The sequence below is a fragment of the Bubalus kerabau genome, chromosome 18 (genome assembly GCF_029407905.1).
Source record: "Bubalus kerabau isolate K-KA32 ecotype Philippines breed swamp buffalo chromosome 18, PCC_UOA_SB_1v2, whole genome shotgun sequence".
NCBI classification, from domain to species: Eukaryota; Metazoa; Chordata; class Mammalia; order Artiodactyla; family Bovidae; genus Bubalus; species Bubalus kerabau.
Genome location: NC_073641.1, coordinates 11,902,552 through 11,923,604, shown reverse-complemented (window position 1 = coordinate 11,923,604; position 21,053 = coordinate 11,902,552). Strand labels below are relative to the sequence as shown.

General features: G+C 35.8%; 1 protein-coding gene across 2 annotated transcripts in view; it reads left to right on the top strand.

The window, feature by feature from the left end:
* BDP1 (B double prime 1, subunit of RNA polymerase III transcription initiation factor IIIB) overlaps window positions 1-21,053 on the top strand; it is an 83,757-nt gene that overhangs the window by 17,679 nt on the left and 45,025 nt on the right. For both annotated transcript variants that reach the window (XM_055555017.1, XM_055555018.1), the window contains exons 10-17: window positions 3,332-3,601; window positions 4,741-4,888; window positions 8,944-9,099; window positions 11,649-11,808; window positions 13,643-13,719; window positions 14,597-14,792; window positions 15,711-15,844; window positions 18,516-20,808. In XM_055555017.1, coding sequence (XP_055410992.1) covers window positions 3,332-3,601; window positions 4,741-4,888; window positions 8,944-9,099; window positions 11,649-11,808; window positions 13,643-13,719; window positions 14,597-14,792; window positions 15,711-15,844; window positions 18,516-20,808 — 3,434 coding nt within the window. The remainder of the gene's footprint in view (window positions 1-3,331; window positions 3,602-4,740; window positions 4,889-8,943; window positions 9,100-11,648; window positions 11,809-13,642; window positions 13,720-14,596; window positions 14,793-15,710; window positions 15,845-18,515; window positions 20,809-21,053) is intronic.

Here is a 21,053-nt window from a genome sequence, read left to right as displayed (position 1 = left end):
TCAGGCAGTTGAGATCATTAAGACATCTGATTGGAGGGCATTGGTTTTTCTTCAGTCTTCTAGTTAACTGGCGACAAACAGCAGCTCCCTTTGTAATTTTATAACTGGTGTAACTGGGCTGTTGGCATCTTTCTTGCACCTGGGGCATTGTTGTAGCTAATAAAGGAGAGTCAGAGTCGTGAGCTGTCATGTTTGCTTACTTATTTTTCTCTGTAAATCAAATCTGGCTCAAAAGTCGAATATAATGAAAAATGGAAGTCTAATACTTTGAGCTTGTGACTAAATTGTATTGTTTGAGCACAACTTATTTCTGAGGGACTTATACCAGGTAGGAAGTTTTTTATATGTGGGTATTTCTATTTTTAGGCTTATATTTTCTTAACTATTTGAGTTTTGATCTGAGGACAATGTTTAGCTATAATCTTATCATTTAAAGGATCTTTGAACTATAGGGAACCTTATGTGTTAGCTGTACATCCCAGCCCCTTTCCTTTTGTTTTAATAAGCCAGAAATAACCTCAGAGATCCTGTCATTTTTTTCCTAACGTATCATAGTGTTAGTAGTGACAGCAGCAGAACTCAGCCTAGGACTGTGAGCGTCTGTGATGGGGGACCCCAAGAGGACCCCCAGATTCAATTATTTGCTAAGACTCACAGGATTCAGCATATAGTTGTACAAATAGCTGAGATTTATTGCAGTGAAAGAATGCAGAGCAAAATTGGCAAAGAGAGACGGCACAAAGGTCAAAGTCTGGGGGGACCAGGTGCAGGTGTCTACGAGCCACACGGGATGCGCTTCATTTCCCAACATCATGCAGGAATGAGATGTGTAAGGGGGTCCAGTGCTTAAGACTCCACCCTTCCAACGCAGGGAGCATGAGTTTGATCACAGGGTGGGGGCTCAGATTAGAGAATCTGCCTGCAGTGCAGGAGACCTGGGTTCGATCCCTGGGTTGGGAAGTCTCCTTAGAGAAGGGAATGGCTACCCACTTCAGTATTCTTGCCTGGGAAATTTCATGGACAGAGGAGCCTGGTGTACTACAGTCTATGGGGTCGCAGAGTCAGACATGACCAAATGGCTAACACATTTGGAGGAAATAAGATCCCACATGCTGTGTGGTATAGCCAAAAAATAAAAAGTAAAAACTTAAAAAAAAATAAAAATTGTCTACCAGGGAAGCTTGTTACCCAGTCAGCACCCAGGGTTTTTCTTTAGAGGTTGGTCATGTAGACACCATCTTCCTGTCATGTACCAGAATTCAAAATGCCCAGAAGGAAAGCAGTTGTTCAGCATAAACTACATTGTTTAAACAGTTTAGGTACAGTGAGCCACTTTTGTCATCAGTTAGGCTGATGGAACTCTTCCCCAGACCCAAGTTTCCAGACACAGCCCATGGGCCAACCTTCTCTGCAGGCGTTTCAAAGGAGTGCAGTGAGTTCTGCTTTGTTAACTCTTTTCTGCACAGAGCCAATATAGAACTTCTTTCTCTAGAGTATAGTTCCCTGTCTTTTTAAACATAGTGTTAAAGACTGCAAAGTCGTTTCATTCTTTAGTCAATTTTTTAGTTTCTTTAGCCCTGGGAAACTAAAATAAATATACTAATCTATCAGTAATCTTGTGATTACTATGTTACAGATGATAGCATAAGTGCCCCCACTGTAACTTAATGTGAGAACTTCTCAGGTATTTTGTTACAGGTCAGAATTTAAAAATTGCTGATTATTATTCTGATAAAATAATCCAGAGTATTTTCTTAATTTTAAAATCTTGTTTGACTTTTTTTGAATAAAATTGGGAGACCTGGGTTCAATCCCTGGGTTGGAAAGATCCCCTGGAGAAGGGAAAGGTTACCCATTCCAGTGGAAGATCCCTTGGAGAAGGGAAAGGCTACCCACTCCAGTGCAAGGAGATCCAACCGGTCCATCCTAAAGGAAATCAGTCCTGAATATTCATTGGAAGGACTGATGCTGAAGCTGAAACTTCGATACTTTGGGCACCTGATGTGAAGAACAGACTCATTTGAAAAGACCCTGATGCTGGGAAAGATTGAGGGAGGGAGGAGAAGGGATGACAGAGGATGAGGTGGTTGGATGGCATTACCAACTCAATGGATATGAGTTTGAGTAAACTGGGAGTTGGTGATGGACAGGGAGGCCTGGCATGTTGCAATCCATGGGGTTGCAGAGTTGGACACGACTGAGCGACTGAACTGAACTGAACCCACTCCAGTATTTGGCCTGGAGAATTCCATGAACTGTATAGTCCATGGGGTTGCAAAGAGTCGGACACGACTGAGCAACTTTCACTTTCACAAATGACGTTGAATTTTATTGTTTTTGTTTTTTTAAATGTAATTTGTTATTTTATCTTTTTTTTAATATTCATTTTCATTTATTTATTTGGCTGTGCTGGGTTTTAGTTGTGGCACTCAGATCTCCTTAGATCTTTAGTTGCAGCATATGGGATCTAGTTCCCTGATCATGGATCAAACCTGGGCCCCCTGCATTGGGATCGTGAAGTCGTAGCCACTGGATGACCAGGGAAGTCCCCATTATTTTACCTTTTTGATATAGTTAACTGTTAATATGTCTTCAAAGAAAAGCACTAGAAATTGTTTAAAATCTTTGCTAATAAGGTTGTTCATTGAAAAACAAAGAATACAGAAAATGAAATTCTTGAACTCTCTCTCCTACCTTGCCCTCAAGTCAAATTCTTCAGCTTTCTTTGGGATAATTATTAGTAAATAATGAGTTAGTATGAAGGTGAAAAATGCTCAGTTGTGTCTGACTCTTTGTGACTGTGTAGACTGTAGCCCTCAGATTCCTCTGTCGGTGGGATTTTCCAGGCAGGACTACTGGAGGGGATTGTCATTCCCTTCTCCAGGGGATCTTCCTGACCCAGGGATCAAACCCAGGTCTCCTGCATTGTCGGAAGATTCTTAACCATCTGAGCCACCAGAGAAGCCTTTTAGTTAGTACAGTAACTCTTTCCTATAATATGCCTATATATGTTTGTGTCTTGGAATATATGTAATTTTTTTCCTTAAAATAAAAATGGGATGATACTGTGTATATTGTTCTGCAACTTGATTTTTTAAATGCAGCAATAATTTTTGAAATCTTATATATTACTGCATATAAAGCTACCTCATTATTTACTGCCTAGATTTCTATTGCATAAATGTATTATAACTTATTTAGTCATTCTCATTGGACAGTTTAAGTTGTCTTTAAATTTTTGCTAAGACATCCCTAAGTATTTATCTTCTCCACCTTTAAGCATTTTTCTATAGGTTGTTTTTGTAGTTATAACAATTTCTCTTACTTTCAGTGAAAAAAGTTGCTAATGATGATCGAGATGAGTCTGTGAGCACTAAAATTTCAAACCCAGGAAGGTCGCAAAAGGATGCTCAGACAGTTGAAGAAGAACTGCAGTCTCTGACTTTATCTGAACAGGATTCAGAACAGAATGCATTAGAACTAGATGTAAATCAAAAGAAAAGAAGAAGAAAGAATCAAGGTGAAGGTAGTGAACAAGAAGTGCATCTTTCAGGAAGTGCCACTGTTCAGCCAGGCTCTTCTAAAGGAGAAAAACACAGAAGTAAGTTTATTACCTATTTTAACAGCCCCTATATTACTTGTGAAGATGTGTATAACTTAACTATGCTCCTTCTGAATAATAGCAACTAATGATGAGTATTCATTGGTTCTGTATTCATGGTACTGTGTTAAACCCATTTAATTTAAAGAAAAAATAGTTTATTATTTAAAAAAATGAAGTGAAATGAATTTTTTCCTCTCAATTTGTCTTTGAGAAGTGTTACCTCTTAGGTACTCATATTAACAAGGTTCCAAGTCATGTTTATATAGTTAAATGTGTACTATATCTGTTAATAAATCACGGGTTTTCATGTCCTACCTCTACAGAGCCCCTCTATGAACCCAAAGTAAGTTGTTTAATTTGTGTAAAAGGGGTGTGTGTGTGTGTTAAGTCGCTTCAGTCGCTCCAGGTCTTTGCGACCCTATGGACTGTATAGCCTGCCAGGTTCCTCTGTCCATGTGATTCTCCAGGCAAGAATACTGGAGTGGGTGGCCATGCCCTCCTCCAGGAGATCTTCCCGGACCTCAGGGATTGAACCTGTGTCTCTTACGTCTCCTGCATTTGCAGGCAGTTTCTTTACCACTAGTGCCACCTGGGAAGCTCTACTGAAATAAATATTCCTCCATTTTTTCTTTTGTTGAACTCCCTAGAATGTAGACATTTTGGCACTTCTGAGTTCCTGGGGAATGAGAGCTAAGAGTTAAGGGACATCTTAGTCTCTTTTCTTTAAGAGTTCACATATAGATTACTATATATGTGAATACGTATATATAGATTTCTGTATCTAAGTAATACAGATTACTTAAAGCAGATAACCAAGTAAGAGAGGAGGAAAAGATAGTAGCAGACTAGAACAATCTTTCTGTAGAATTTAAATTTTATGTGGTTCGGCTTCACCAAGATTTTAAGTGAATACTGATAGGTAACATAGTGTGATTTATAGACATCATAATATTATGCTCTTTTGTGGCTTACGATTAAAGATATTACATATAAAGGAGAATAGCTCAACTATTAAGAAATTGCACTGTGGGCTAGTTTCATAATCTTTACTTTATAGGGTTGTATGTGAATTCCTTTGTGCTTTTTGAAATGTTTTTGCTATCATTTTTATAATAATATGCGTTTTGTATTAATAGATAAAGGCCTGTCTTTAAGTCCTGAGATTAATGAAGATGAATCCAGTAAGGAACAAGAGCTTCCCTGTGTACAGGACACGGATGACCTTGTGGATTTATCCTCTAGTGAAGACGCTGAGCAAAGAACTGACCCTGTTCTTTCACCAAGGTATTTTTTGTATGGTTACTCCCTTTGTCTACATCTTCTCAGAGATGCTGAAGGAGGAGTGTGAAATCTCCACCTGTAATTGTGAATTTGCCTATTTCTCTTTTCAGTTCTGGTTGTTTTTTCATGTCTTTTGAAGCTCCTTTGTTAGGTGTGTACATTTCTAGGATTGTTGAATCTCCTTGGTGAAATCACCCTGCATCCCTTGTGTGATATCATTCTGGTCCTGCTCTTTGTTCTGATGCTTGCTATGCCGCTACAGCCTTCGTGTGGTTAATGTTTGCATAGACTTATCGTTTTCTATAAATATTTTCTCTTAACTTTGGTTTTCAGCCGTTTGAATGTGATATATCCTGCTGAGAGTTTTTTGTTTGTTTTTACTCCCAGTAAAAAACACGTAAGATGAGATCTAATGAGTTTTAAAAATGTGCAGTGTTGTTAACTATGCACACAACTGAAACTATCTATTGAACAGTAACTCTGGTTCCTCCCCGTCTCTGGCCCCTGGTAACCACTCTACTTTCTGTTTCTGTGAGTTACTTTAGATACTTCAAATACGTGGAATCACATAATATTTGTCCTTTTATGAGTGGCTTATTTCACCTAGCATAATGTTTTCAGGGTTCATCCATATTAAAGCATATGACAAGATTTCTGTTTTTATGGTCAAATAATATTCCTTTGTAGGTATATATCACATTTTCTTTATTTGTTGGTCTGTCCGTGAATATTTACAGTGTTTCCATCTTTTGGTTGTAATGAATAATGCTGCAATAAACATGAAATTGAAGAAAATTCTAAGAGCTCTGTTTTCAGTTCTTCTGGATAAATACTCAGAAGGAGAATAGCTGGATCATATGATAATTCTTCTGCTTTAAATTTTTTGAGGCGCCTTCATACTGTTTTTATTGTGGCTGCATTTTACGTTCCCACCCACAATTCATAAGTATTCCAGTTTTTCCACATTCGTACCTGCATTATTTTATTTTAAAAAAACTAATATATATTTAATTAATATATTTTAATTACATTAAAAAAATTAATACAAAGCTCCTAATAGGTGTGAGATGATAACTTATGGATTTGATTTGTATTTCCCTGATTATTGTGATGTTGAGCTCTTTAAATTCTTAAATACTTGTTGGCCATTTGTATATTTTCTGTGGAGAAATGTGTATTCAGTTCCTTTTCCAGTTTAAAAAAAAAAGCTTATTTTCTTTTTTCTTTTTTGGTTGTACCTTGCAGCCTCCTGTGGGGTCTTAGGTCCCTGGCATTGAACCCCTGCCCCTGCAGTGGAAGGGCGGAGCCTTAACTTCTGCCAGGGAAGCAGGCTTTTCCAGTTTTTTAATGGAGCTATTTGTTTTTCTGTTACTAAGTTGTAGAAGTTTCTTATCTATTTTGAGTATTAAGCTCTTGTCTGATACATAGTTTACATATCTTTTCTCCTATTCAACAGTTTGCCTTTGACTTTTGATTGTTTCCTTTGCTCTACAGCAGGTGTTTATTTTGACATAGTCCCACTTGTCTATTTTTGCTTTCCTCACCTGTGCCTTTTGTGTCATGTCCAAGAAATCATTGCCACTACCAATCTTATGAAGCTTTCCCCCTGTTTTCCTTTAGTTTTATCCTTTAAGGTGTTTTATCCGGGTTCTTTAAGGTTTAAGCACCTTAAAAGGTGTTTTAAGGTTTTTAGTTTTATCCTTTAATGCAGTGGACCTGGGTTCAGTCCCTAGTGCAGGGACTAAAATCCCACAAGTTGTGTAGCACAGCTGAGAAAGGGGAAGAAAAAATGTTACCTTTAAATCTTTAATACATTTTGAGTTAATTTTTGTGTGTAAGATAAAGGTCCAGTTTCGTGTGTGTGTGTGTGTGTGTGTGTATTTCTAGCTTTCCCAACATAATTTGTTGAAGAGATTATCCTTTTCCTATTGTGTAGTTTTGGCATCCTGTCAAAGATCATTTAATCATATATGCATGGGTATATTTCTGGGCTGATTTTTTGGATCATTGGTCTCTGTATACCCTTTTTGAAAAATCTGATGAAAACCACTTACTGTCATGTAAAATACATGTATGCACATGTGCCAATTTACTCACACAGTTCAGAAGATTAATGGTTTCTTTGAAGACAAGCCATAGACCTCAGGTCTTTAACTTGCTGGGTGACAAATATCTAAGTTTTCACCTCAGACACGCAACTAACTTCATAGACTATGCACAAAACAATACTGATGACTTTTTTTTTTAAGGGGGGGAAACAATCCTGTTAGGACTATTTAAATCCCATTGGTTTTGCAAAACAGTGAGCTGATTCTATAATTGTTATGTCCCTAAGAGTGAAGGGTCATGAATGGTAAAGACAATTTTGGAAAACAACTCTGGAGATGAAATGTATTGGGTTACTCTAAAGCTAGAGTAATCAAAAGTGTGGTACTGGAAAAGGACAAGTTGACTGAGAGGAACTGGATGTAGAATCTAGGAAGAGAAATTTAGGAATCTGATAGATGTCAGAGGTAGCATTAGCAGTTATCTCCCATATGCTATGATAAACCATATGGAAAAGAATATTAAAAAAAGAATATGTGTGTGTGTGTGTGTGTGTGTAACCAGATCACTTTGCTGAGTAACAGGAATTAACAATATTATAAGTCAGCTATACTTCAATAAAAATAGATAAGAAAAAAAATGTACGGTAAAAAAGAGATTAGCAGGTAAAGATTGAATTAATCATTCATTAAATGGTGTTTAGATATGAAAAAAAAAAGATAGTAGATCCCTATTTTACCCTATGCAGTAACTTTCATAGATTAAAGATGACATATATAAAGCAAATCTTTAAAACTTTTAAGAGAAACTGTAGAAAAATATTTTTGTGATGTCAAGGATTTCTTAAGACATAAAAAGCACAAAGTTTAAAGGATAAAACTGATAAATTCAACTGCAGTAACGTTAAATACTTCTATTGACAAAAGGCTCCATAAAGTAAAACTCAAGTTGCTGATTATGAGGTTTTACATGTAACATCTAACCTGAAAAAGAATATACAAGGAGCACTGGGAAAATAAACACCCAGTAGGAAAAAAAAGCAGCAAAAATAAAGCATGGCTAAATGTGAACTTGTGTTGAAATTGAATGCTGGCCACTAGCTAGTCATTGTCTATATTATCGTTAGTTGAAATGTTTCACGATGCAACAGTCCTCTCCTTCCGTGGCGCTCCGTGAACTGCAGCTTGGTATTGGAACTGTGTCCTTGATCTCCTTGACTCTTGGGTAATGCGGTAGTACTGTGTGAAGGACTGCCGATAATAAATTTTAATGAGATAATTCCCAAACTTTACACATACGTTTGGTTTGTGAACCCCGTGTAGTTAAGAGTTTTTCATTTTGTAACTTCTTGAGCACTTACCCTGTTCACTGTGGCTGCTAACTGTCTCCTAAGGTACAGTAAGGAAGGATGGTGCAAGGAAGGATCTCAGAGAAACCAGAATACCCGTTTTGTTTATTCCATGATATGAAGGATCACCTTCCAGAATTTTGACTTTGTATATTTTAAAAAATCTTTTAGGAGAAGGAAATGGGAACGCATTCCAGTGTTCTTGCCTGGAGAATCCCAGTGACGGGGGAGCCTGGTGGGCTGCCGTCTATGGGGTTGCAGAGTCGGACACGACTGAAGCAACTTAGCAGTAGCAGCAGCAGCTTTTGTTCTATCTTGTACAGAAAACAGTAATAGTATCATTGAATATGTTTTTTTCAGAACCATATAAATATGTCTATAACATTAATACTTCCTTTTAAGACAAATATAAATTCAAAAGAGATTTTATTTAGAGAAAATGTTCTAATTAAAATTGTTTTCCTTCACGCTAAGTGTATATTTAGATTCATAATTGTTGAGAGAAAAGAATTCACTGTAAAATAATGCCAACCTATATAATGCTGTAATAATTATTTTGTACTTAAATAAAAATAAAAAAAAATAAAAAATCTTTTAAATGTTTAGTAGAAGATGTAAATTACTAAAAGGTTCTTTTCCCAATATATTTTCATTTCCTTCATAGTCAACAAGATGTTGTATCAGTAGCAGCTGAGACTGCAGGATCAAACACTTCAGACTTGCCTTCATCAGAAGGTGGAGCTGGAGCATTGTGTGAGGTGAACAGTGCTGAGAGTAGTCATACAGAAGAAAGAGATGTTGACCTAAAAGAAAAATCACTGTAAGTATTTTACATGGTAGGATTTTAAAATTTGTTTTTAAAATTTTGATAATTTGTCATTAAAAAATGATGATAATGTTGTTTTCTTAAGGGATTAGGAGGGTACTATAGACCATTTAGTATGTAATTGTACTGTGGCCTGAGAGACATCAAAGTTTTTTACTTTTATATTTTATTACAGAAAGATTATCTTTTATATCTGATATATAGTAGTGATAGGAGTTATAGCAAAGTGGTAACTTACAATGAAATTCTAAAATAATTTGGAAACCTAAATATTTGCTATGAGATTTAACTTTTACTTGGTCTGAGTTATTTTTCATGCCTATTGTCAAAGTAGTAGATTTTGATATTGATACTTTAAAGAGATTATGTGTTATGCTTGCTAGTGTGAAAATAGTGGTTAAATTAATACCTTCAGTAAAAATGATAAAAGCACCATAAGACTCTTCCTTTGAAAAGATATCTCAAAAATTCAGATTTCCTTTTTGTCTCCTTTATAACTCCTCTGATGAGTTTAAAACCTGTTTAGTTTATGAATTTTTATTTTCAGTAAAGCATGGTCACATTGAGAATCAAATTTATTTATTTTTTAAAATTGTTTTTAGCTGAGTGGCTTGTGGGATCTAAGTTCCCCGGCCAGGGATCAAACCTGTGCCCTCCACAGTGAAAGTGCAAAGTCCTAACTACTGGACTGCAGGTCATTCCCAAGACTTATTTTTTTCCAATAAAAATGGAAACTAGTCTTTGGAATAGGTAATATATTCCTGGGGTTCAAACATTCAAAAGTACAAGAAGTTACACAGTGAAGTCTGTCTTCTACCATGGCCCCATTTACCCTAACAAGTAAACAGTATTACTTATTTCTGACACTCTTTCAGAGATTAAAAAATTAAAACACAACCACACACACACAAAAAAACACCTGACATTAAAGCTAATACAAATAGACAAAGTACATATTTTTTTTTTTACTCTTTTCAAAAACTTAGTGGTAGCATAGTATACTTGCTGTTTTGCAAGTTTTTGTCCTATATCCTCATATCTTTACGTAAAGGTCTTCTTTATTCTTTTTATAGTTGCATACTGTTCTGTTGTATGGATGAATTACAGTTTATATTATTCGTGCCCTGCTGATGACTCTATGTTGTTTTTATAGGCAGTGCTTAGAAACTTAGACCTCTGCCCTTTCACCTTTGTGCAGTGTATTTGTAGGTTAAGTTTCAAACATGAAATTGCTAGCCCAAAGGATGTATTTGTATGTGAATGTGTGTACATTTATATACATTTATGATTTTAATAGATACTTCCAAAATGCTCTTCCTAGGAGTTACTCTAGTTTATATTTCCACTAACAACATAAGAAATGTCTCCCTTACCAACAGTGTTACAAACTTGGATTTTTGCCAGTCTTGCTAGATAGTAAAAGAAAATAGTATCTCAGTATGATATATCTACCTCCTCCTCCTTTTTGACCAGGCGTATGTAATTCTCTTATTTTTTTCCCATTCAGTTGCTTATTTAAAAATTTTCTGTACCTAACAAAAAGTCAAACAAATGGAATAATGAACATTTGTATATGATTCCCCTTAGAATCTCTGATTCTTAATATCTTTTCACATTTGTGCTTACTTGCTCTACTTTTAATTGGTATTCAATATGTTTCTCATTGGGAGTGAAATTGAGCATCTCTTCACATTTCAAACCTATATTTATTTATTTATTTATTTTTTTCTGAGTTCATACCCTTTGTCCAGTTTTCTGATGAGTTGTTATTGGTGTTATTTTGTAGGAGGTCTTTACATTTTAGAGAGGTTAGTCTTTTATTTTTATTTTTTTTTTGAGGTTAGTCTTTTAATATGAGTTGTAAAACATGCTTTGGTTTGTAGTTTGACTTACAACATATCTTTTGGCCATGTAAAAGCTTTTTATTTTTATATTGTCAGATTTCTCCCTCTCTTTCTCCTTCTTTTCTTTTTTTTTCCTTTTATGGCTCCTGATTTTTTAATCAAGTTTTAGAAAGGCTTATCCTATTTCAAATTTATAAAAGAATTGATTCATGTTTTCTCTGTGGTTTCACTTAAATCTTTGATTCATTTGGAATATATTGCAAGTACAATGCAAGGGATGAAACTTATTTTATTTTATTCCCAGTATTACTAGTTTTCCCGTCACCATTTAATTGAATATTTATTAAAAAGATATATTACTTCTGTGTTCATTTCATTCTATTTTGAATTGTTAACTTTATTGTATACTAAAATCATATGTATTTTCAAGTTATCTCAGTTTTTTTTGTTTCAGTTATCTGTTATTCATGTATTAGTACCACAATATTCTAGTTATTGATGCTGAGTATTGTAAATATCTGATAAAACAAATTAGTAATCCTTCATTGCTCTTCTTGTTCAGTTTTCTTTGCTACTTTTATTGTAAGTAAGCTTAAAAGAGTTCTTTTCTAGCTCTAAATGAATTTTTAAAGAATTTTCCAGAATTTCTTTTGAATATGTCTGCATGTTGGTAAAATTTGAAGAATGTTAATTTTCTAGGGAAACTGATCAAACAGAAACTGTTAAACCAATGACAAGAGGACGACTCCAGAGACCTAAACCCAATTTATCAAGGGCAGTTGGGAAGAAATCAGTTCTTTCACGAGGTAAAACAGATGCCGAGAACAAGAGTTTGCATAAAGAAACTCCTATTGAAAAGGTATGGAGTAAGAGGCATAATGGAAATTAAAATTATAAAGTTTTTTTCTAAGTAGTTGGGAATAAAAATGTTTAACTTGTAATTATAAAGTAAATGATAATAAGCCAAGATATAAGAAATTCACACATTAATAAATTGTCTTACTGCTACTGCTGCTAAGTCGCTTCAGTTGTGTCCGACTCTGTGCGACCCCATAGACGGCAGCCCACCAGGCTCCCCTGTCCCTGGGATTCTCCAGGTGAGAACACTGGAGTGGGTTGCCATTTCCTTCTCCAATGCATGAAAGTGAAAAGTGAAAGTGAAAGTGAAGTCGTGCCCGACTCTCAGCAACCCCCATGGACTGCAGCCCACCAGGCTCCTCCATGGGATTTTCCATTTTCTTTAGAATGTCTGATATATTTTGAACATACTTAGTAGTGATAAAGCTATCTTCTGTTTACTTATATAAGATTTTATTAAAAGTATTTTTTAAGCCAGCTATAGTGAAATTATACCCACAACTCTCTTTTCTAAACACAGATATATTCCTCTGTCTTTCCTTTATAGATTTTCTCTTTTTATGAAAATAAACATTTCTGTATTTTTTAGTTATTACATATATTACATTTAAAACTTTTTTCTCTGAAACTATTAATTTATACTCTCTTGGGGGTTAGTTGATCTTTTTAATAGCTGCTTCAGATGAACATTATTATTACTTTACCTGCCATTTCTCTGATGTTTAGGTTGTTTCCATTTTTTTTTTAACTCTATAAGTAAAAGCAGTTTTGTAAATAGCAAAGAATACATTTCTAGAGGTGGTAGGGATTACTGGGCCATTAAAATGTATTTTTGGCTCTTGTTATGTATTATCAAACTGACAGTCAAAAAAAAAAATGAATCTTAGGAACTCGCTGGCAGTCCAGTGGTTAGAACTCAGTGTTTTCACTGCCTGGCTCTGGATTCAATCCCAGGTCAGGGGATTAAGAACCCACAAGCCATGCAGCCCCACCCCCCCCAAAATCTATTTACGTTTCTGTAAGCATTATGAATGTTTGCTTCATTATATCTTTGCCAGTATTATATTATTAAGAATGTTTTATTTTTGCTAAAATAATTCTTTGAATTTTAGTCTGCTTTTTTCCTCTTATGTGAAATCTTTCCATACTTTTTATAATGTAGTTATTATATTCTCGAAGATATTTTTAAATTCTAGAAAATTTGGAAAATACAGACTTATGGAAAAATTAAAATAGAAATTAATTGTTTAATCCACATGCAACCAACTGTTTTAGGATATATCCTTCCAACTTTTTTTTTACAAAGTTGAGTAGTATTGTTAATTCAGTTTTGTATACTTTGGTATTTTAACGTTTCATAAATTTTTTTTCACATCATTAAATGTCTTTTGAAAACATGATTTTTAGTGACTTCATAATTTCATAATATTCTATCAGTGAGTGTAACTAAATTTATTTAACCGTTTATTCATTATTGAATATTTGTCAGTTTATAGTATTTGCTGTTTTGCATAATGTTTCAGTGACCATCCTTGTACTTAAGTCTTTGTCTAAATATTTTCTTAGAGTAGCATCTAAGAAATGATATTACTGGATCAAAGAATATGAACATTATTAAAGCTCTTGATAGATATTGGTAAGGATATATCAATTTGTGCTTCTATTAGTAATGTATGAGATTATATGTTTAAAATGTTCTCATCTGTGTTTATGATTTTAACAACTCTCTTCTAATAATTAGTTAAGTACAAAAAGAAATTTTATTATTTCCACTTATTTATTTATTATAAAGTTTTTATGTTAAGTAGATTAAATATAAAAAATTAAATTTGTAGAATCCCATGGAAAAGGATGGTATTTCTGGAATGGAGAATACAGAGAAAGGGAACCCAGAACCTGAGACTGTATCTAAGTAAGTATTTAGGAAATAGAATAAAAATAGTAACTCTTAGGAATGATTGTAATGGATTGTTTTCTACTTGCTAATGTCTGAATTTTATTTTCAGCTAGTGTAATTAAGTCCATTTTTAATTACAGGGATTGTTGAAACATTTAATAATGTTATTTATGCTTGGTATTACAAGCATAATAAATACACTTAAATAAATTATGGTGTGGGTCCACTAGTTAACCAAATTTTGTTAGATAAATTAATGGTTAAGACGTTTGATGATGAATAATTCTATTTATAGCAAGGGGTTTCAAAACGGCATATTTAGGGGAATTCCCTGGTAGTCCAGTGGTTCGGGCTCTGTGCTTCCCCTGCAGGATCACACATTCAATCCCTGGTTGGGGATCTGAGATCCTACATGCTGCTCGGTGTGGCCAAAAATAAAAAAACAACAGAATATTTAACACGGAGTGAGAACTGTAATAGGTCTTGGTCCAATATAAACCTGAACCAGTGGATTCAGGACTGTATATTTATGCCATAATCTGTGTCTGGTGCCCTGAAGATGTATGTTACACAGTGCTATCTTGAGTGGGTAATAATATTCCATACTTGTCGGGTATAGATTTTTTCCAATTTTGTGGTGAAAATTTGATTTAAAAATGTTTTTTTATAGTCATGCTTCTAGGACTGTGTCTGTTCTAGAGAGTTAAGGTATTAAGAGGTATGTGTATCTTTGCAGGTGTTCTTGACACTTGTGAATTATTTTGTATTTCCAAATGGTTTACTTATTTATACCTAGGAGAAGGGAGTACTGAAAATAAGTCTCTCTGTGATATAAGAGTAATTATGTGACTTCAGAATAACCATTGATTTTATTCCTTTGTAATTACTGTAGTTTGAGTGAAAAAACTTGTCTGCAGGAAGATGATCAACCAAAGGCTTTCAGACCTGCACGACTAATGCGGGGCTTATTACAAAGGCCAAAACCAAATGTCGGTAAAGCTGCCGAAAGAAAAGAAACTGTTACATCACAGGAAAAACCTGGTGCCAGTATAGAAAAGAATGAAAACGAATCCTGTATCAACAGAGATGTAAGTATTCTGATGCCCTCCAGTGTTTTGTTAAACAAAACGTAAGCCTCCTTTCATCTCCCATTTTAAAACATCAATATTATACAATTATCTACACTGTTCTTTAAATTTAATGCCTGTATGTCATAGCCAGAAGCTTTGCTAATTGTGAAGTCACTTAGCTCTCAGCGCTGTGGATTTTAAGCATTTATGTGATGAATCATCTGCTTTTACCTTATGCATGTTTGGACTTGCCTTCTTCCCCCATCACTCAGCAGGTATGATTACACTTCCCTTTTGAAGGGAATTACAGGATTATACTTCTCTTTCGAAAATATAGGTTGGTGTCTGAATTTTAACACTGATTTAAACAAATAGAATGTTAAAAGCTCCCTACTATAATATTCCTTCAACAAACATTGTAACCTTTAGATATTTACATAATAACTGGTCTTTGTGATAAGAGTAAAAATTGGTATGGTTTGAGATTGGAATTTCTTTTGTAGTAATTCCCAAGGTCTATAATGTGAGTTTAATAATCCAAAAGATTTAGAAAGACAGAACCCAAGGAATAATTTTAACAGATTACTTGCTTTCTGACTGGGAAGGAAAGAATAATGGCTTTGAGATGAGATAAAAGGTGTGGCTTACGAAATTTTCTATATCTTAAGAAAAAACATTAAAAAGTGCCTCTTAGGAAATTCCTTGGTGATCCAGTGGTTAGGATTCTGTGCTTCTGCTGCTGGGGGCCTGGGTAAGATCTGCTAGCTGTACAGCCCAGCCCAAAAAGAAAAGTGCCCCTTGAATATCATTTTACAGTTTTGAAATGTTTACCATTTTCCTAGTACTCAAATTGTACATAATGAATGAAATCTTTTATAAATGGGTGTTTCATTCTAAGACCTAAAACTTTTTAAAAAATGTGTTTGTTTTATTAAGCCTCCTGAACAGCTAGAAGATCAGTCATGTGAAAATTTTGAGTGTGAAGACATTGCATCACTATCTGAAAAAAAAGACAGTTCCTTTCAAAATGTGCAGTCAGACGACTCCAAGGCTGTTGATGAATGTCTGAGGTAGGCATCGTCTTATTGATGGTATAATATTTGAATTATATGTAAAGTTTTAGAAATCATCAAACATTTTTTAAAAACAATAGCAAATCAGATTGATTTGTTATCTGTTTATCAAGTTACATAGTATTTGCAAACATACATTCACCTACCTTTCAAGGCAGTTTATCTCACTGCCTTCATGTTGATTTCTCACTTATTGGTATTTTGATGAATTTTACCCATCACAAATTAGACCTTGAGTTATTAATAACATGCATAGTTACTAATATCACTTGACAAGCATATTAAATTATATGTCTATATCCAAATGTGAAAATCCTACTTACTTTAGTATTTGTTTCTTTAGGCTTAGATTGATCACACATATGTAGATCGTATATAATACTTATATATATAAATTGATACCTTTTTACAGCCAGAGTTCTCTGTATTTGTTATTTCCCCTCTGGAGAATACCAGACTAAATCGACAGAACTATTAGTATGCTTTAACATTTTTTTTCCTTTTGGGAATATTCAGTGCACAAAAGTAGTGAGAACAGAATAACAGATTCCTGTGTACCTACTATCTAGTTTCAGCAGTTATTCATATTTTACCAATCTTTGCATTCACAGTCTGGCCTATTGTATACTTTATTAAAGCTATATGAACCCATTTAAATACTACCTAACCTATGAGTCGGAGAAGGCAATGGCACTCCACTCCAGTACTCTTGCCTGGAAAATCACATGGATGGAGGAGCCAGGTGGGCTGCAGTCCATGGGGTCGCTAAGAGTCAGACACGGCTGAGAGACTTCACTTTCACTTTTCACTTTCATGCATTGGAGAAGGAAATGGCAACCCACTCCAGTGTTCTTGCCTGGAGAATCCCAGGGATGGGGGAGCCTGGTGGGCTGCCGTCTATGGGGTCGCACAGAGTCGGACACGACTGAAGTGACTTAGCAGCAGCAGCAGCAGCAGTAACCTATGAGTGAAAGCTAGGTTTCCTGAACTACTCAAAAGGTCTCTGTTAGAAGACAAAAAAATTCCTTTATTCCTCTCTTCTTTCTCTCTTCCTTTGCTTCTTAACTTCCCTCTCTGTATCCTCTCCCTATGCCCCCAACCTGTTTCTCTGCTTTGCCATAGAAATCCCGGGTAGAACCTTATACATAAAACTGCATTGCTGCTGCTGTTTAGTTGCTAAGTTGTGCCTGACTCAGCGACTCCATGGACTGTAGCCCACCAGGCTTCTCTGTCCATGCGATTTCCCAGGCAAAAATACTGGAGTGGGTTGCCATTTTCTTCTCCAGGGATCTTCCTGACCCAGGAATTGAATCTGCATCTCCTGCACTGGCAGGCGGATTCTTTACCACTGAGCCACCTGGGAAGGTTGTACAATTGCATTATTACATATCTCTGATACAAATATTAATTACAGCCTGACACTGTTGAAAAAAATCTAGGGACTGAAAAAAAGAGAAATATCCCTACAGGCAAATGCCCCAGGAAAGGGCAAAAATGAAGGTGAAGTGGAGACAGATTTGAAACTGGAAGAGAGATTTCCCCAAGGGAGAAGATACTGGAGTTCATCGATGCCACTGAGGAAGTAGATTTAGAAGAGACTGAAAGAAGAGAAATATCTACACCAGAAAAGGCCTAGGAGATCAAAATATTAACCAGTCACTAGGTGGTTTTTCATTCAGTTATATATTTTTATTGGTTTTACCGCCAGTATGATAAAGTACACAGCAGTGTGCCACTGCTTTTTTGGAAAATAAGGTACTTGTAGTAGATAGTGATGTTATGTGCCCAGTAGCATTCAGCAGACTGCAAGATGTTGTTTATTTTCTCTTTTGTTTCATTCCCAGTTTATATTATGAAATCACAAGCTTTTAGAGAAATGACTGTATAGGAAATCTCAGTTTGAATTGTTTTTAAAAAGTGAGGAGGGGTAGACTTAGTTTTTAGTCATAAGACTGTATCTTATTCATATTATACCTCCATCCAGCTATTTGAGATCTTGGTTAGTTCTGGCCATAAAAATGAGTTCTTTAACTCTTATCCAGGCATGTGTCTGGATAAAGGATAGTAAGGGTGAAAAGGTAGGGATAGCAGATACAAATTGATTTAACTCCAAGTTGAGAATGGAAGAGTCTTTCTCAGTAGGTATTTGCCAACACTGATGTGGATGACAATTAGCGAGAGACTATTCAGGCCCAATTTGCTATTATCCTAATTGACCTAGGGCTTCTGTGGTGACTCAGACAGTAAAGAATCCACCTGTGAAACACCTGGGTTCAATCCCTCGGTCAGAAAGATCCCCTGGAGAAGGGAATGGCTGCCCACTCCAGTCTTCTTGTCTGGAGAATTCCATGGACAGAGGAGTCTGGCGGGCTGTAGTCCGTGGGGTTGCAAAGAGTTGTACACGACTGAGTGACTAACACACTTTCACTCATTGACCTTATTGATAGATTTAATTATTTTAAAAATTTACTGTAATTTCCAAGGATGGAATTTTTTTTCTCTCCTTTAATTTTTAAATTTGGCCCAAAGAGTCCTGGAGCTCCATTAATTTTTTTTTGTTAATTTGAGAGTTCCTGATTTTTCAGTAGTTATTTCTTAACGATCACATCTTCAATTGACAGGTTTAAAATTTGATTGTGTGTGTGTTTTCTTTCTTTTTTTTTTTTAGTATTCAGGAGGATAATAGAGCAAACAAAGATGTTCGAATTCCAAAGACTCGATTTCAGAAACCAAAGCCAAATATAGGAAGGAGAACTGGAAGAAGAGGAATGTCCTCAAAGGAAGAGGTACCAAAGGAGGTAATTGCCTCTGAGGTGATGACAGCAGCTTTGAGAGAAACTGCAACACTGGAAGCCTCACTAAGGGAGAAGGAGCCTGTGGAGACTAATACTACTGAGGAAATGGAGTCAGATTTAAGAGAAATTGGAAGAAAAGACATCTCTTCCAGGGATATAAGGCCCGAGACGAGTGATATCGCTGTGGAAGTGGAGACAGATTTGAAAGAAACTGAAGAAAATGACATCTCTCCCAGGGAAAAAATGCCAGAAATAAGTGATGTCACTGTGGAAATGAAGACTGATTTGAAGGAAACTGAAAAAAATGACATCTCTCCCATGGAGAAGATACCAGAAATAATTGATGTCATTGCAGAAATGGAAACAGATTTGAAAGAAACTGGAAAAAATGACATCTCTCTCAGGGAAAAAATGCCAGAAATGAGTGATGTCACTGCAGAAATGGAGACAGATTTGAAAGAAACTGCAAAAAACGACATCTCTCTCAGGGAGAAAATGTCAGAAATGAGTGATATCATTGCAGAAATGGAGACAGATTTGAAAGAAACCGGGAAAAATGACATCTCTCCCAGGGAGACAGTACCAGAAATGATTGATGTCACTGCAGAAATGGGGACAGATTTGGAGGAAACCAGAAAAAATGACATCTCTCCCAGGGAGAAAATGCCTGAAACGAGTGATGTCATTGTAGAAATGGAGACAGATTTGAAAGAAACCAGAAAAAATGACATCTCTCCCAGGGAAACAGTACCAGACATGATTAATGTCACTGCAGAAATGGGGACAGATTTGAAAGAAACCGGGAAAAATGACATTTCTCCTAGGGAGAAAATACCAGAAATGATTGATGTCTCTGTGGAAATAGAGACAGATTCGAAAGAAACTGGAAAAAATGACATCTCTCCCAGGGAGAAAATGCCAGAAATGAGTGATGTCATTGAGGAAATAGGGACAGATATGAAAGAAACAGAAAAAAATGACATCTCTTCCAGTGAGAAAATACCAGAAATGATTGATGTCACCGCGGAAATGGAGACAAATTTGAAGGAAACCGGAAAAAATGACAACTCTCCAAGGGAGAAAATACCAGAAACAAATGTTGTCAGTGTGGAAATGGAGACAGATTTGAAAGAAAATGGAAAAAATGACATCTCTCCCAGGGAGAAAATGTCAGAAATGAGTGATGTCACTGCAGAAATGGAGACAGATTTGAAAGAAACCGAAAAAAGTGACATCTCTCCCAGGGAGAAAATACCAGAAATGATTGATGTCGCTGCAGAAATGGAGACAGATTTGAAAGAAACTGGAAAAGATGACATCTCTCCCATGGAGAAAATGCCAGAATCGAATGTTGTCACTGCAGAAATGGAGGCAGATTTGAAAGGAACTGGAAAAAATGACATCTCTCCCAGGGAGAAAATGCCAGAAATGAGTGATGTCACTGCAGAAATGGAGACAGATTTGAAAGAAACCAGAAGAGAGATTTTCCCAAGGGAGGAGATAACAGTGGTGACTGATGCCACTGAGGAAAGAAAGACAGATTTGGAAGAAACTGAAAGAAGAGAAATGTCCCTACTGGAAAATGCCCCAGAGGAAGTTGATACTATTGGGGAAGTAGAAACAGATTTGAAAAAAACTGAAAGAGAAATTTCCCCAAATGAGGAGATACCAGAGATGCCTGATGCTGCTGAGGAAGTAGAGACAGATCTAGAAGAAACTGATAGAAGAGAAATGTCTACACAAGAAAATGCCTCAGAGGTCAAAACTGTAGGTGACGAAATGGAGATAGATTTAAAAGAAATTGGAATAGAAATTTCCCCAAGGGAAAAGGTATTAGTGGGGATCGGTGCCACAGGGGAAAGAGAGACTTATTTGGAAGAAACTGGGCAGAGAGACATTTTCCTGATGCAGAAAGCATCAGCAAAGGTGGCTGCCGTTGAGGAAATAGAGGCAGATTTGAAAGACCCTGGAAAAGAAATTTCCTTGACGAAAAGCAGATCAGAAGAGATCGAGAAAAGCATGGCAGATTTGGAAAACATAGAAAAAATAGACATTTCTCTAAGGGAAAAAGATCCAGAGGACACTGGGACCTCAAGTCGAGCTGAGGCAGATCCCTTGCAGACCAGTAGTCATGACTCCAGCACTGTGTCTTCACTGACTAATAGAGTATGTATTTTTCTGTCCTTTAAAAATATCTTTTGAATAGTTTTTTTTGAGAAAAGTTATCAAAGTAATTCCAGGATTATTGGCCTTAAATCCAACATAAAATCACTAAAATTTTTTAATTGTGGAAGAGTTACTGTTCTTAATGTCAGTTGAAAGTTACTCTTAGGTAAAAGGAGTGTAGGAAATTGGACTGAATTTGTGCTAATGCTAGTATGAACATACAGTGGAATTGTTTCTTTTGACCG